The 17,753-nt window shown below is 44.1% G+C and overlaps 1 protein-coding gene across 1 annotated transcript in view; it reads right to left on the bottom strand.

Annotated features, from left to right (window-relative positions):
- The window catches only part of CHRNA4 (cholinergic receptor nicotinic alpha 4 subunit), a 49,900-nt gene extending 33,801 nt beyond the window's left edge, over window positions 1–16,099 (bottom strand). Inside the window, exons 1-2 of the mRNA XM_063296933.1 lie at window positions 15,929–16,099; window positions 11,131–11,282 (exon numbers count right to left, since the gene is read on the bottom strand). Coding sequence (XP_063153003.1) covers window positions 11,131–11,282; window positions 15,929–16,016 — 240 coding nt within the window. The 5' untranslated portion in view covers window positions 16,017–16,099. The remainder of the gene's footprint in view (window positions 1–11,130; window positions 11,283–15,928) is intronic.
- Window positions 16,100–17,753: the final 1,654 nt, after the last annotated feature.

Here is a 17,753-nt window from a genome sequence, read left to right as displayed (position 1 = left end):
TGCACAGTATTCATTATAATGATTGACATGTTATTGTTTAGGTAACTTAGAGCAGTGTTTTTCAAACAGGGCAATTTTAAGATCTGTGGACTTCAACTCCCAGAATTCCCCAGCCAGCATGGCAGGGACTATAGCTGCCTGTATTCCAGTGGTAAAATAGTCCTTAGATTAGGGACCACTACCAAGAAGGCCTAGTCCATACTACATGGACAAGATCAAGCAAGCAAGAATTACATAGACTTCAATGAGGTCTCTTTAATGCTAGATTTAGAGTGTGTCCGTGTGTGTGTATTTAATCCATTCAATCGCGTCCGATTCTCGGAGACTGCCTGGACAAGTCCCTGCAGTTTTCTTGGCAAGGTTCTTCAGAAGTGGTTTGCCATTGCCCCCTTCCTAGGGCTGAGAGAGGGTGACTGGCCCAAAGTCCCCCAGCTGGCTTTGTGCCTAGGGCAGGACTAGAACTCCTGGTCTTCCGGTTTCTAGCCCAGTGCCTTGATCACTACACTCAACTGGTTCTTGCTGTTTCTGATGCCACATTTTCCCATTGCTACGACACTTCTTCTCTACTTTATTTCCCCATCTCATAAGTGGGAGAGATTGTGAGAAGACTGGGAAAGAAATGGAAGGGACAGCCAACGTAATCAAGACATAAAACTTACCTCAAAACTAGCAACTCAACCCAGATGGCAGGAAACCTGGGAAGAAGCATTTCAAAAAATTCACAAAGACTTTGCCTTAATTAACTCACCATAAATGATGGATGGACTGCACCCTACAATTTCTAGGACTCTATATTTACTCTGAGAGCCAGTCTGGTGTAGTGGTTCAGGCACCGGGCTATAAACCGGGAGACTCTGAGTTCTAGTCCTGCCTTAGCCACAAAGCCATCTGGGGGACCTTGGGCCAGTCACTCTCTCTGAGCCCTAGGAAGGAGGCAATGGCAAACCACTTCTGAAAAACCTTGCCTCTGTGTGTGTGTGTGTGTGTGTGTGTGTGTGTGCGCACACACATAATTACTCTAACACTAGCATTAAAGTGACCTCACTGAAGTCTATGTAATTCTTGCTTCCTTGATCTTGTCCATATAGTATGGTAGTGGCCCCTAATCTATGGTCTATTTTACCACTGGAAATACAGGCAGCCTCCATCTTTAGTACTATTCCAGCAGGCTTTCACCATCAATGGTGTTCAGGCAACCATCATAGATTGATGATGATGATGATTTTAATTTTATTGTACATGAATTGTTGTGTGCCATCCAGAGTCTGTTCAGATTGGGGCAGGCTATAAATATTGTTTAAATAAATGAAATAAAATAAAAGATCTGAGAAAGTTCTGTAGATGAATTTCCTCCTAATGCTTTCCCTTGAGATTTAATGGAAGGATGGGAAGCCTGTGAGGCCTCAGACCCATGGGGAGATGATGGTCCAATGAAAGACTGGGCATTTTCTCACATTTTCTTGGCCACCTTGTCACTAAGCCAATGAAAAAAAACACCCCACTGCAAAATTCACACAGATCCTCCTCTCCTTTGAAAGAAATTTCTAAAGCAAATTCTCCTTTGTCAAATTGAGTGAGAACCTGAGGAGAAAAATTATTTCTGAACCTGTGCTTATAGAGGTCACTTAACACATGCATATCTTATGCCACTCCATGTCCCCTTCTGTCTTCGGTTTTGGTGATACCTACATGGATTACCTCTTCTTTTCTCTACCCATCCTTCTCTCTCACTTGGAGGTAATACAAATTTCTTATGGGCTAGCTCTCCAGTGCTTTTTATGGGCTAACAATGCAGAAATGTAATCTGTGAGCTATTAATATTCAAAGAGCATTCCGGCTCACAATAAGAAATTACTCTGGATGAGCTAATTCAATTGTTTTAGTAAATTGCTTTGAATGTACAGCTCAGTCTGGGTGGAAAAAAAAAATCGATATGCCACAGACAGGGTAATGGCCTTGATTCAGCTGAAGTGAGTTGGGATTACCATCCTTCGAAAGCAAATTAGTTGCTTTGGTTTCAGCAAGACTGAATTCTCAGTTCATTTTGTCTGGATCAGGTCTTTTCCCTGTTGACAAGCTCCTAATACTGGCCAATTTCATTAACTTGAATCCAGTTGTCCATTCTCACCAACTCTCCCACCCATAATTGGGGTACTGTAGTCCTCCAAAGGTGGGCACAACCTGAAGGGCCCCTGTTCTCAGAAAGAGTTGGGGATTAGCTGGAAGGAAAGGAAGAACATCCTTGCCTATTTATCTCTTATTCTTCACTAACAAATCCTTAGAAAACCTGTCACACCTGTTTCCTTTTCAATACAAAGGCAGTCAACGTGCTGAAGAAATCTTAGCCACCATGAATTGGAAGGAAATGCAACTGCTATTAGTCAATGAAGATTCCCAGTGATCCAGGTGGAATTATCTGTAGGTTGAGTCATGGCAACTGGATTTCTTTCTTTTTCCTTCCTTTTCTCTGTTGCAGAGGCCTCAGACACAACTTGTCCCCATTTTTCATGCTGCTCTTTCGTTAGTCCCCAGGAAGATTGAGACCACTTCACAAGTTCACCAGGAAGGCCATTCTTAACGATGAAACGAAGGATCTAGGAGTAAGACATCCCAAAGGCAATCCACACCTCCATGGCACAATTAACAAGCCATTCAGGGGTAGGGATGATGCAGCCACCCTGGAAGACATATATGGGGTCCCCTTACCAACCTTTGCCCAGACTGAAGAAGCTGCTTGGACAAGCAGCGAAACATTTCAACCAAAAGAAAGAAATCCAGTTGCCATGACTCAACCTACGGATAACTGCTATTAGCGTATTTTTCATAATGATTAATTCAGTCTTATTAAAATCAAGTCAAAATGTTGGCCGCATTACAAGGTTCAAAACTTCCTGCAGCCTAAATTCAGCCACCGCTCAGCAGCCAGTGTTTTTGTCCCCCCTGCCCCCCACAATCACATAAAGCAAAGATGGGCATTTGTTTTTCTGTTGAGGGCCATACTGACATGCTTATTCAGGACCAAGCTTCAGCTTGCATGATTTCTAGAACAATTTAACTTCAGCACTTAGGAAGCAAGAAATACGTCGTAAATACCGCTGCATCTTTCCTCTTAGATTAAGCTGGGAAAGCACTCATTGGAGAAGAATCGATCCACAGCCCTTCTTCATAATGTAAGGAAGTCTATCTTGGGGAATGTACCACAGCCATACATCTGCATTAATTATTAAGGGCAAGTCAACTCTGACAACTGCAGCTTGGTCTGGATTTCTTGCTCTGACTTCATTTCCCACACAGGAGGAAATGAGAGATGGCCATTTCCCACCAACTCAGATTTAATTGTAAATGATGACCTGTTTATCTCTGCGGTGGCCTTCCTGCTCCAACCAGTATTTATCACAAGCTCCTTACCCTTGCTTTGTTCAAGAACTCAGTGGCTTTATTTCATCTCGTCTCCCTTCCTTTCTCAGCATGTACTAGCTTCCTTGAAACTTTTCAGGGTTGTACAAAAACTAACTTCAAACCTCCTGCTCTTTTAGCCTAACAAAACGATTTGCAAAGCATATCCCAGGAGGTATGCCTTCGTTGCAAAGAAAAGTCTCTTTCACTCTGCTGAGCGACACTAGAACACGGCTGGGAGAAGGGATGAAGATTCACAGGTTTCACTCTGCTTACAAACAGTAAATGCCTTCCATGTAAAGCTTTCCCAGATGGGTGCACAGATATATTCTTTCTCGAATAGCTCACTGACCACCATTGGGGCAGACTGAAGAGCTTGCAGAAGGCTTCTAGGAAAAGCAACAAAGAATAATTCAGTATGACAGCTCTTTAGAGCAGCGTTGCTCAACCTTGGCCATTTTAAGTTGTGTGGAGTTAAAATGCTGGCTGGGGAATGCTGGGAGTTGAAGTCCACATAACTTTAAATGGCCAAGGTTGAGAAACGCTGCTCTAGATAACTAACAACTGTTCTCGTGTCTCTTGTCAACCTTGTCTTGGAGCTAAGCAAGGTTGGGCCTGGTCAGTACATGGGTAGGAGATCTGCATGGGATCCCAGGGCTGTAGACTAGTTTAGGAAGTAAACAAGGAAAGAAAGAAATCACAGAAGGAAGCAATAGCAAACCAATACTGTGTTGCTGGCAAGAAAAGTATATGGACATGTCCAGGAGTTGAGTTCAACTTGAAAGATTCTTAACCTTTATCATCCTTTAATCTTGTCCAGATTATACTGTATGTACTGCTAGGTTCCTACAGCCCACATCTGAATGGCAAGAATTTTTAGGAAAGGCAAAGTTTACCTGGGGGTTAGATTAAGTCTCTTCTTGTTCTTGATATCTTCCCTTCAACTAACTCATTTACTATATTGCTATAGAGGTTCATTGGTGGGGCGGGGGGCGGGGGTCTCATTCACATATTCAGAGGATACCAGAGTATAACCTGTCTCTTTTCACAACCACAGGGTTAGGAGATTTCTGAGAGGTCATTTAGAATAAATCCTGTCCCCAAACAAAATGCTTCTCTTATATTTAAAATAATGAGCTATCTCAAACAGTAGGATCAGAAAGTCTTAAGTGAAGGATGGAGCTTAAGGCTGTTAAGCTGTTAAGTGTTCTGATGGTGAAGCCCTCTGATAAATCCAGTATCCTACTGGAGACCAACCAGTAGCAATGGAAATGAGAAAAGAGCCCTACCAGCTTTTTAAACAATGGCCTTAGTCCAGCTGCATGTATCAATGTCTTTCCTTTCTTCTTACCATTTGCCCAAGGGGGTCTTTACTCTACCTGGATAAAGGAATTCAGATGCTGGGTAAGGAGAAAACTAGGATAGGAGGAAAATCTGATGTTAAAGGGTTAAAGAATTCCAACTGGCAGGTTTGAGGTGGAGAGCCTTTTCTGCCATTGCCCCTGCCCTGTGGAACATCTTGCCCCCTGAGGTGAGGTTGGCCCCCATTCTTCTGGCCTCCAGGAATAGTGTCAAGACCTGGCTTTGCCAACTAGCTTGGGGATCCAAGAGTGGTAAGCAGCCATGGGGGTGGTTGGTGGCTTAAAGACACTCTCTCTGCCTTTTAGTTTCCCTATTTTATCCTCCATTTTTTGTACTTTTTCTATTTTTATAATGATTTCATGCTTTTTATTTATAAGCCACCCAGAGTCACTGTTATAGTGAGATGGGCAGTGTATAAATTTAATAATAATAATAATAATAATTGTTGTCCTTTCTCAGACCTCATCTCTGTCTCTAGCTTCAGAGATCCAATTCGGCTATAGTTAACCGACCTTCTTCACATCATCCCAGGAAACTTACAGTTGGAGCAACTGAGTCTGAAAAACCCATTTTATCCAGGGTTCCACACCAAGATGAGATACCTCATTTGCTTCAGCCTGCCCTATGTCCAAGAAATTGATCCACATAAAAGGATATAACCTATAATTATCTCGTTTCACAGCTGTCTACAACTACAAAGCAGAGAACATCTTTTACAGCAGCCAATGGTTCTTGTTACAGTGAGCTAATTTTAAAAGGTTGCTATTATTGGGAGGGGGACTACACTTCCCATCAGACCATGAATCACTCTCTATAAAAAAGGTCATTATAACGCTATGACAAATTTATTTATTTATTTATTATTCAAATTTAATTACCGCCCATCTCCCCCAAATGGACAGGAAGTTACGTAGAGTTGTACTAATCATCACCACTTCTGCCTGCTTCATCTGTATCCTGCCTCTCAATCCACCCTCTCCAGAGACATCTGGGATGAGTTAAGTAGAGCCCTCTTTATAAAGTCATATTTTGTATTTTAAAAGTTTTAAATGTCAACTTTATAGAATTAAGAGTCACGGGCAGGAGTATTTTAAAGCCCTGTTGGGGTACTTCAGGTTTGGAGCACCCTTTCCTACGCTTTGTTGGCTGCAGATTGAGGTTAGGGTAGAGATATCTGTTTGCAGTGGGGCTAATCTAAATATTTAGATCAGCCTTTGAACAAGTATAATATTTTGTCCAGGTTGAGAGCAAGGCAAGAAATCAGGATTCCACAGAGGCAAAGCTCCGCCCATCATCTACTTCGGTGTTCCTCAATCTCAGCAACTTTAAGATGTATGGACTTCAACTCCCAGAATTTAGAACTCATCCTTGATCTGTGGTCTTGCAAGACCTCAAATCTTTCTCACAAGTACTACTGCTAAGCCAGGTACCACCTATCTTGTACCTGTGCATCTGTTTTTTTCTACCAAAATGCCATCTCTCTCTTTACTTTACTACACCCTCTCCCCTAGAACATACTGTGCATTTCTTGTAGATCAGGAAGTTTTAAATCAATAGGAGATTGCAAACAAAGCAAATTATAGAAACAATAACAAAGAGAACATCCTGATGAGCTTCAGTGGTCATCAAGAGGTTGAGCTACAGCAGTCTTTCTCAACCTTTTGACACTGGAGGAACCCCTGAAATAGTTTTCAGGCCTTGGGGAACCCCTGCACATTCAGGCTCAATATAGGCCAGAAGTTACAAAAATAATTATATTTCTTTCATGGGTAGGCCTATATAGATGCATTCACAGTGTTCTTAAACTGAAAATAAAGAATGAAACTTACCTCTTGAATGTGAAGTTGCCCAAGTTTGAAATATTTTTTTTAATAAATCATGATCTCCCAGGGAACTCCTAGTGACCCCTTGCAGAACCCAAGGGTGCCACGGAACCCTGGTTGAGAAACCCTGGGCTACAGTATTCACACAAGGCAAGGACAGGGCTAGATTAAGTACTCATTGGGATCTGGGCATTTAACAAAAGTCTTGAAAAAAAATTTAAACAATGTATGCTTGTGATGAGACCTTGGCTGAGATCCATCTGAGATTTAATCTCTTGACTTGGGGGGAAGAAGATCCAGGAATGCTGGGGGTGCTTTGGGATGATAATAGAAAAGCAGGGGTGGAAATTCAAGGTTAGGGGAGCAAGAAGGAAAAAAATATGGAAGCTGATTTGTCCTTTTCTAAAACCCAAGACGGCCATGAATAAAGCAAGGATAAATGATCATAGGCTTTTCTTCTTAGCCAAAACTTTAACAAAATATAGCAGAGTAAAACATAGAAATATGAAATTTCCCTAACAACTGTTCAAGTGGATAGTTTCTGCTGGATTGTTAAACAAGAAGTGAGGGGAATCACCAGATAGATATAGCTCTTTTTACAGAAAACTGGATTAAATCCTACGGCATTTAGGTTTCTTTCTACGGGGAACCAGGACAGCACTTATAAAACAAAAAGACTTGATTCACTTCTTTCAGTGGACCAACAGAGCAGATTCTGAAGCATCCTTGATATGGGATGCTCTCTGTCCATGCAAAGTAGAGGTTCCTGCCCCAATTACATCTTATCTATTGCATTTTCCAGGTTAGTCAGAGGAACTTTATGTTTTCCCTGCTGCTATTGTACAAAAATGACTTTGTTCCGTACAATGTTGCACAATGCTGGTGTGATAGCACAATGAATCCCGCATGCAATAAGAACTAGTCCACACATTTGACTGTTAATTGATCATAATTTAATTTTGAACTTGTCTGTTTGGAGCAGTTTTAGATTGGTGTGTGTGTGTGTGTTACTCATCCTGGTGTATTTTCTAAAACATGATTTGTGACTTTTCTATGATTGCTCAGGTCATTAAACATTTTATCTGGCTGGCCTTTGACTGTAATAATAAAATTTGACACAATTTGATTTATGCAGAGAAGGACTTCTACAGGAGGAAAATCAATCACTTGGACCCCTCATTTGCACTGAGTACAAATGGGGACACTTCAAAGAGAAGGGCAGAAGAAGGGCAGAGCATCAGCCCCTATTATACTCTGCAGTTGTGCTCAAATCCCATCATCCCCAGCCACCACAGTACTTGTAGGCAAGAACTGTATTTGAAGGCACCAGATTAGCAAGTGCTACCTTATATAAAAGGGTATCCCACTGAAGGCATGTTTTCAGAATTTATCTTAGATATATACTGTATATAATGGGATTATTGTTATTATTATTATTATTATTACTACTACTACTACTACTACTACTACTCAGGGAATATTGGATTAACATAGCCTGGGGAAAAACATCAAGAAAACAATTCAACACTGTCAATTTAGTTAGAAGGTATGTTGTTCCACAACCTTTAAGTGGAAATTATTTTTACTTAGCAAGCAGCAATGTTGCCGAATGACCTTCTGGAGACTGAATTAGAGGCAAAGGCCCAACAGACGACAATATTGGCACCATGTTGCATAAAATGCTTCAGGTGAAATGCAATCAGTACAAAAACAAGTAAAGTTGTCCCTATTCTCCAATCTTAAAAAGTTTGTTTTTACTGGCTTCCTGAAGAGAAATGACATTGAATATTTGCCATTATGAAAAGGGAAAAAATCCAGTTTTCCATAGCAACCACAAAAAAGGTGCTGCTTCCTAGATATGATGTCTCTAAGGCTGGGCATGTGAATCATTAACACCTCCAGCGATTTTGAAAGATGGGTAGAAATCACTCTCTAGCCTTGGCACCATACTAATTGCTGCCAACTTCACCACACAGAATGTCCATGAACATCCCATAGCACCATAAATGTTTAATGATGGTTGTATTAAACCAGGATTTCCCAAACTGTTGATTTTGGTGTTTAGATCTTTAGGGGAGGTGTGTACATTAAGATTCCACAAAAGGGAGATGTGATGGCAAAAAGTTTAGGAACCCCTGCATTAAACAAGGTTGAAAAGCACAGAAACGAGGGCCAATTTTCAACTTATTCACTCTCTATATTACAGATAGTCCTTGCTTAACAACCACAATTGGGACCAGAATTTTGCTTGCTAAGCGAAGTGGTCATTAAGTGAATCTGACCAGATCTTACCACCTTTTTTTGTGGTGGTCATTAAGCAAATCACTATAAGCATTAAGCAAACCATGTGGACATTAAGCGAATCACACAGTTCCCCATTGATTTTGCTTGCCAGAAGCTGGCGAGGAGGGTCGAAAATGGCAATCACGTGTCCATGGGACACTGCAACAGCCATAAATGTGAACCGGTTGCCAAACACCCAAATTGTGATCAAGTGACCCCAGGGATGCTGCAATGGTTGTTAGTGTGAGGACCGGCCGCAAGTCGGTTTTTTCAGCCCCGTCGTAAGTCCAAACTGTCACTAAATGAATGGTTGTTAAGCGAGGACTACCTGTATAGAAAATATTAAAAATATCTGTACCAGAAATCTTGTTTAGGACAGCCTTCGCAAATGTTGGCAGTTCCAGATGTGTACATTTCCATTCCCAGAATCCTCATCAATAGCAGGGGAATTCTAGGAATTGAAATCTACATTTCTCAGTGGTTGTCCAGGCTGAAGAAGGTTGATTTAGGGCATAAAAATTGTTGCTGAAATTCACTGTTCCTTTTTACTTAAAAGAAAAGAAAAGATGAAAATGAAGATTATTTTCCAAAAGCCATCAGAATTTCAGAAAAATGTCAGAATTCTCAACCCTTAGAATTTCCTGACAATGCCCATATTGGACAATGCCCAATACACTCCAGCAGAGGCCATGGCATGGATGATCACATTTAAATTGATATTCTTGAATGTGCTCCACTCTACATGTGACTACAATAATTCTGTACAGACACCCTTTCTATCTGTTCTTTTCAACACAGAGAACGCCGCACTTGCATTTATGGGAAAACTTTTAAACCATTCCCAGTTCACTTCCCAGTTACTCAGCTTCTTGTACATAATACATGACAAGGCAACTTTGTGCGAAGATCAATGGAGCAGTCCTTCAGAACGAGTTCTTGGCTATCTCAAGGTTTTCCTCCCTTGTGCACCATTTAAAAATACACACACAGACACACACTATGTCAATAAACCTCAGCCTGTGGAGTACCAAAAGTACCCCAGGATATCTCTTCCTCCATCATCCTTTCCTCTCCTCCTCTCCAGAGTCCTCACTTACATCACGTTAACACGGGGAAGCCAAATTTTGTATGATGCATCGAGAAATAGTTTAATTGCGCCACTTCTATTACATCTGAGCAATTGGTCGTCCCAGCTGACACCAGAATCTAAGCCTGGAAAATTTCATTGGGGCTTTCTTTAATCTCCTTTTCTTTAATTTCAGGTAGCCCAAAGTGTTTGAAAATGAAAACGCTGGCTTTCAGCTTTTTAGTATCATGTATTGCGCATGATATATTATTTCGCTTGCGTGATTAATCTGCAGCCTTTAGTGAAACCCTATCAGCAGTTAATTCCATAAGTTCTCAATTATTAAAAAAGATGACTTTCTGCAAAGGCTTCAAAACTTCTGGGGGGCTACTGGGCACATCTGGAATTGAGACTGTCACAGGCAGTCTCACAAAATGGCTGCCCTGGAGAACATGGAAACTTCAGTTTTCCTGTCTTTTCCCTGGATGGATGGGCACCTTTCTAAATCAAGCACCCAGCAGATCTAATTCATTACAGTGTCTGTAAATTCATTCTCCTATATTTCAACCATCTAGCCATCTATCAGCCATAGTTCTACCTATGCGTTCCCTTTTTAAAAACACACTAAATTATAAGAAGAATTCTGTTCATTGTTAGGTGTAAAGGCATTTCTATTTATGTTCTTTCCCCAAAGAAATTCAGGCCAGAAAAAAGAAACCTGGGATTAGAGGACCAAGCTGAACTTGACTGATTTTGGAAGCTAAGTAGGGCCAGATCCGATTGTACTTGGGTGGGGAACCACCCAGGAGTTCCAGGGATGATGGCTACGCTGGGAAGCTGGAAAAATATCTCAGAAGGAAACAGCAGCAAACTATTTCCACAACCCCGCCAAGAAAACTGCATGGATCCTACCAAGAATCAAACTCAATGGACCCCAGCTTTATTTTTTAATCCTACTTTTTGGGAAAATATTATGTTGTGATGTTGTGTTCACCAAGACGTTGAGTTGTACCAATTCTAGACTGATATTCCAACCAGGGTTCTGACCCTCATCTGGCACGTCCATGTTTAGATTTCTGGTTACTGTGAGAATGTCCACTTACTGTAGAAATTCAAACCTAGGAGAAGAAGAAGGATGACGTTCCCCACCCTCCCCAGATAACCAAGCAGCCTCATAGAATTTATTCCAACCATACTTACAACATCTATAAGCTGTGCAATGGACAATCCAAAACGCACAATGACGACATCAGAAATATTAGCAACTGGCCTGGACCATTTGTTGTATCCAGAGAAAAGCTTCTTCAGGAGACGTTCCTCGGCGTGCGCTCGTGTTTCTACATGGCCAAATGCTGCAGAGAAATCAGAGTAGAAATCCATATGAGCTATGCATGTCATACATCTTACACAGCTAGCTAGCCATTGTTGCAACCAGTGTGACAGACTGTGATTTAATTTAATCGTGTTTCTTCTTTCCACATTAATTATTTTTTTAACCTTCTGAAGCTATTCTACATCCCAGTTTTTCAGAATAAAGCACTAACTTTGGGCTGAACAAGAGGCTGGATTCAGATACTGCACCAAGTCAAGACTCCCCAACTTTTGGGCAAGTGGACATATTTTGAAATCATTGGGGAACTGTTCTTTTTGTGAACATGTCTAGTCACATATCTTTTAAAGGGGAAGTGGGATCTTGATGGACTTCATATTGGGAAACTCACTACTGAGCCAAAAAGCGATTTATTTTGTTTTGGCTTAGTGTGAGGTCTAATCCTCACCACCTTGTCTTATTCAACAAACCATGGTTTAAACAATCTTGGCTTAGCGCAACTATCTTAGTTGCAGGGAGTGATCCCAGAAAGCTCCAAAGCTTTCTGAACTGGTCATTCATTTGAAGGGAGCAGCTACGGGAAAGTCACACTCTCAGACAGTGGAGTGATGGTTTGAGAGATGGGATATGTAATCCCAAACATCCAAAAAGCTACTAAAATGGGCTATTCATTCATTAATTCTGCTCCTTTTAAGTATCATAGTAGATTAATCAAAAATCCAAGTTGCACATGGAGCCAGTCTGTCAGGGCTGGACCCTGATCTGCAAAGTGGTTATGGTTCGAAGTCTGAAATGAGGTGGGTGAAGATGGCAAGTCTGTCAAATAATGTGCCCCCCCCCCCGGACTGAAGCCCTTCTCTCTGGCCCACTTGTTTTCCAGACAAAAAAAAAACATTCTAATGTAAGATTTCCCCACTTAGAGCCAGCAATCCAAAGGGCTGTTATCTGTACCATCCACAAAAATAGCACAATTTCAGTTGCTCAAGCCACACCTGAAAATCAGGGCAAGGTCCCGACAGGCACTTGCCATGCTCCGGAAAGATCCAGCCAATACTTGTCACTCACTTCAGCACAAAATGGTTGTGGCTACTGACACTGGCAGCCAATTCAGAGAGTGTGATGTGTGTAATGTGAAGAAAACGCAAATACTAATGTACAAGGCTTGCCCGGTGCGACAGAGTCAGCGTTCACCTAGCTTTAGGACCGTAATCCATCCTCCCCCACCCCACAAAGGGAAATTGCAACCCAGGTCATTCCGGTAAGGTTTCCAAGCTGCAGCTTCAAGTTGGGAGCCAGACATATCTGTCCCTTACAAAAATCCATTCTCAAGATTCATCAAACATGCCGAAAAGCTCATCAACGCAAAATAAGGAAAGGATAACCACTAGGTCTATCTTGGCCAAAAGTGAACAGGTCTTTGCAAGTGGGAAGTGTGAGATAAGTGACAAGATCACAGAAAAGCTGGCCAATCTGGGAGAGCGCAGAAGGATTTCCCTTTGACACAGTCTTCACACTCAGCCCATCTTCCTTCCTTCCTTCCTAGCGACCAGAACTGTATTTTCAGCTCTTGGACAAGGGCACCTTCTTAGACATGACTTGAAAAGTTTGTGGCGGCTGCCGTTCTAATAAAGACACTCTCTGAAATGCCTTTTTTTTTGGGGGGGGGGGGGATGACCACGTAAATAAACATTCAAAGCCCAGCCTTGTCTTGCTCAGAAACTGCCAAGGTGACACATTTCCTTTTTGCAGCCTGAAGGCAAAAATGAAAGGCACTAATAATAATAATAATAATAATAATAATAATAATAATAATAATAATAATGATGATTTTTTTAAAACCCTTAAAAGTGCAAGCCCAGATTATCCGTACCAGTGCTGAATACAAAGGGGGAAATCAAGAAAAATCTGGTAACACCTTTTTCTGACTCATGTGGATCTGATGAACAAAAGCTGATGCCTTCTAATAAAATGTGTTAGTTTTTCTTGCTACTGTAGAGTAAGGGGGGGGGGGCTACTCCTACAGAGGGGAGGGAGGAAGCTCCAAGGGTAGGGCTTGCCTTGGAAAAGCCATCTCATTAAAGCTAAGGAGATTACTCCAGAGCAAACAGCCCACAGGCCCCAGGGACCATCTTTATGACAGCTGTTACTGCCGCATCAGCAAAGCATTTCATGTTTTAGCCTGGACAGGTTACATTAAAAGAGGGAGGGAGAAGAAATGAATAATTTCTGGAAAACCAGAAAGGACTGTACTATTCCCAGGCAACTACAGACTTTGGAACCTGTCGCAACACTCCCACTGGTAATGTGATCCCATGTGGCGAGGACGATAAAGCAAAGGGTTATCCTGAGCTGTGGAACCAGAACCCATTTCCAAGCATGTCACGGATGGGTCCATTCTGAAGTTGCTTTTGAAGATAAAGACCCATCCAAAGGGGCTACTGGGCATCTACTTTCAGAATATTCCAAATATACAGGCATTATATGATGGTGCAAGTCATCTTTACAAGAGTCAACAAACCGTTAGGGGAGGTTGAGGCAGGGAAAGGAAACGAAAAGGAGAAGCATGTGGGTGCTCAAGTCTTCCCTTCTCATAAGTTCAAAGCTGAAGGGAAGCATCACAGTTTGCACTCACTGGACAAGTCGGCTGGGGAAGATGGGAACCAGGGGTGCCATTGAGGGTGCCCCAAGTTTGGGGAAATTCCTATCACAAGTTAGGGTTACATCCTGAGCTCTTAATAAGCTCCTTGCCTATGGAATAGCCTAATGCCTTGGGTCTGAAAGCGAAGTGGCTTTCTTTTCACTGCCAAATGAACTCTGCACATGCTCTGGGGTGGGAGGCTTTCCCCAGCTGCTCTGTGATTATCCAGGGGCAACATAAGTGTCAGCCCCACAAGGGAGGCCAGACTAAGAAACCAATGCCATCAAGGTCAGGACTACTTTTCTTGTAAAGCTATAGTAACAAAATCTTGCAAATCTGAACAGGTCCCTCCCTCTTTTTATCTCCCTGTGAACTAGGGAGGGGCTTATCTGAGAAACTTTCTCAAGTTTTTTTCCTTGGTTCAAACCCCTCTTTTCTGACTGTTGCCTTGGCAGCAAGCAGCTCTTCCTCGGTCCTTCAAGGCCATTCCATCTTCCCTCTATAGTAAATGAACTCTGCACATGCTCTGATGCAGGAGGCTTTTGACAGCCACTGTGCTGGCAACAAGGAATGATGCAACCTGAACCACACAGTGGGCCTGAAAGCCTCCCCAGGCCATGACCAATAAGCATGGCAAGCCCACCCATCATCTGAATGCCCCCATAAAGTGATAGTCAAGCAAACTAATGAGTATAGTTGAAAACTCCTCCTGCGGAAGGACTTCCTCCAATCTCATTGTGCCCACATCTTCCTCGGTGTCTACCTGAAACCAGAATGAACCAGAGCTACCGATGGGAATTCATTCCACTTCCACAGCATCAACCTCAAATGCTAAAACATGATGGGATGCTGCTGAATGCCTTGTGGGGTGGAAAATCTGGAGCCCCCGGCCCCAAATCTGTGGTTGATTCTAGGCTGGTCTGTGAGGATGAACGGCTAGAACAGTATCTCTGGCTTAAAGCGAACCTTTTGCACTCAGAAGCCGCCTTCACACAACACGCTGAAACTTCACCCATTTTCTGAGTGTGCGCACTACTCTGAACCCAATTTGTGCTTGCCAAACAGGTGCATTACAAGCTAAGCTACAGGGGGGAGGGAAACAAATCAAGATTAACATTAATCAAGTTCAGCATGCTGTCGGCAAAGAGCCACCTAGTTTTTAATGAGCTGGTTAACAGTGTTGTATGAATGCAGGCAAACGGGCCCCAGTTTATCATAATTCAATAGAGGGGGATTTTGTTGGCCTGAAGCGCATGGGAAACTCCTTCTGGTTAAGCTCAAGGAAGTTGGGCTGAAAGGTGTGAAAGGTGGAGCGTCCTCCTTACTCAGATACTGAGCGACAGGATGCCCTTGGCTCAGCCATGGGATCTCCCTCTTGTCTCCCTTAAGGGCTCAGTGAGGATAAAAATGGGAGATTCCGCCCCCCCTTGCAGGCAACCCTGTTTTCCTTCAGGAAAGCCCCACATGCATGGAGAGAGACACATCTTCTTCATGTGCTGGAGAGAACCTAGATCCGGTCTCCTGATGAGCAGCTGGGGTGACCTTGGGCCAATCTTTCACCTCTCAAGCCAACCCACCTCACAGGGCTGTTGTTATTATTGCCATTGTGAAGAGCAACAGGAGACCCGGTGGCTGGGCGGGGAGGAGGAGAGATATGAATAGCAAAGCACCGTTTCCAGTGCTGAGGGACCTTGGTCAGCGCCAGACACCATTTTTAACGTGTTTATCATTCATACAATGGGTTGCGTTCACACAACACGCTTGCCCCAGGTCACTTCCACGCGTAGCGACTGCAGTCAAGCAACGTGAGAAGCTTGGTAATTTTAACCTTGAGGAGCTTTTGGAAGCTTACCACGCCGGGCACAACCCCCCGCGGGATTCGGATTTGTTACGATCACCGCGCGGACGCAGCCAAGGGACTGCACCGGCCAGCAAGCTGCGCGGGTTGTGCGAACACACCTAACGCGAATGCGCCGGGGACGCGTGGGGAACCTCCGGCAGCGAACGCCCCCCCGCGCCGCCCTCCTTACCGGGGAAGAAGTTTGCGCAGAGCAGTAAAAGCAGCGGCTCCTGACACGCGAGGAATCCCATCGGGGAGCGCCCCCGACGCCGAGCCATGCCTCCCCGCCCGCGTCAACGCAGCAGGTCCCGGAGCGCCGGCGGGGCTCGCCGCGCCCTCCTCTCCCCGCGGTCCCGGCTCATCCTCGCCCGCCGCGGCCGGCCGCCGAAGCCTCTTCCCCCGGAGGGCGGGCGCGCCCGGCGGGGACTTCGGAGGGCCGCGCTCCGGCCGCCCAGCCGAAGAGGAGCGGCGCGGCTTCGGCGGGGCTGCGCAGAGCCGCGGGGAGCCGCCGGGCGCTGCGGGGGGCTGCGGCGCTTCCCGCCCGCCGGAGCCTCGGAAGTGCGCCCGGGCGAAGCGAAAAGCCGGGCCGGAGCTGCGGGCGCGGAGCAGGACGGGGGGTCTGGCTGCGCATCTCGCCTGGCGGGACCGACCCTCTCCCGGGCGGAGGGCGGAGGGAGAGCCCGGGGGAGGGAGAGGGCGGAAGGCGACGGGGGGGGAAGGGGAGGGGGAAGAGGGGAAGAAGAAAAAGGGGAAGAAGGAGAAGAAGGGGAAGAAGAAGAGGAAGGGGAAGAAGAAGGGGAAGAAGAGGAAGAGCAAGAAAGGGAAAAAGAAGGCGAAGGGAAAGAAGAAGAGGAAGAACATCAAGATCCTGCTCGGCATCATATCACTTTCACCCCACGGGGACAAGCGACTGCAACTCCCATCTTACCCACTCCGGTGGGTGAGGGGGATGGGATTTGGAGTCCCATGCTCCCAGGGTTGAGGTAGGAAAACCGCTCCGGGGGTGGGGGTGGAAGGGGTACAATTCCCCCAGATTTACAACACTACAGAAGCTGGCAGTATAATTCGACCTTGACTAAACTAGAAAGCTAAACAGAGTTAGTGTTGGTTAGCATCTGGATGAGAGACCATGAGGAAGTCCCAGGGCAATGATAAGCCACTTTCATATTTTTGACAGTAAACCTACAAGGATGTGTCCAGGGGTCAAGCTCAGTCTGAATATAGTATTTATCTGCATCTTTTTTTTTCTCCTCCTTTTGATGCTTTGCCCCCCCATGGCAGTGGCTGCATTCACATAGCACTTTCCCTGATTACTATGTTCTGAGTTTACACAATTACCTTGAACTGTACGCTAATCAAAAAGCTGATTAATCTAGGGCAGTGTTTCTCAACCTTAGCAACTTTAAGAAGTGTGGACTTTAACTCCCAGAACTGAAGTTGAAGTCCACGCATCTTAAAGTTGCTAAGGTTGAGAAACACCAATCTAGGGTAACACTAAGTGAGCTTAGCCTGTTGTTCAAATACAGCCACTAGAATTTTATTTGGCATGTTTAAACAAGCCGCACACGGAACTTTAATGGACTTTGTTTTAAGCAGACGCAGTGCACCTCTGCGCAAGGGCCTTCCTTCACTTTTTCAATCAGAATATGATTATCATAGCCTGTAAAGATGGCACCATTCTTAAGCCTATGATAACTCCTATGTAGTTACCATCTATATTGACTTGTAGCTATTTAACACCCCTGCCCCCATGAAGGCCCCATCCATGGGCTTCTGAATGGGGGTCATGAATATTCATGCACTGTAGGGATTTCTGTAGGTATGATCCAAAATGGCAGCCAGGATAATATGATCAAAGCTCCCCCTGCATTACACACATAATGCCCTGCCATCAGCCCTGACTCAAACAATTTGAATTACGCCATGGACCTCAGTTGGGTGTGTGACTGGTGCAAGTCACAATTCAATGTGATGATGTGGCCTGTGAGATTTATCTCTTTATTGATTAGATTTCT

This window comes from Candoia aspera, chromosome 3 (assembly GCF_035149785.1).
Source record: "Candoia aspera isolate rCanAsp1 chromosome 3, rCanAsp1.hap2, whole genome shotgun sequence".
In the NCBI taxonomy this organism is placed as follows: domain Eukaryota; kingdom Metazoa; phylum Chordata; class Lepidosauria; order Squamata; family Boidae; genus Candoia; species Candoia aspera.
This window is presented reverse-complemented; position numbering and strand designations above follow the sequence as displayed.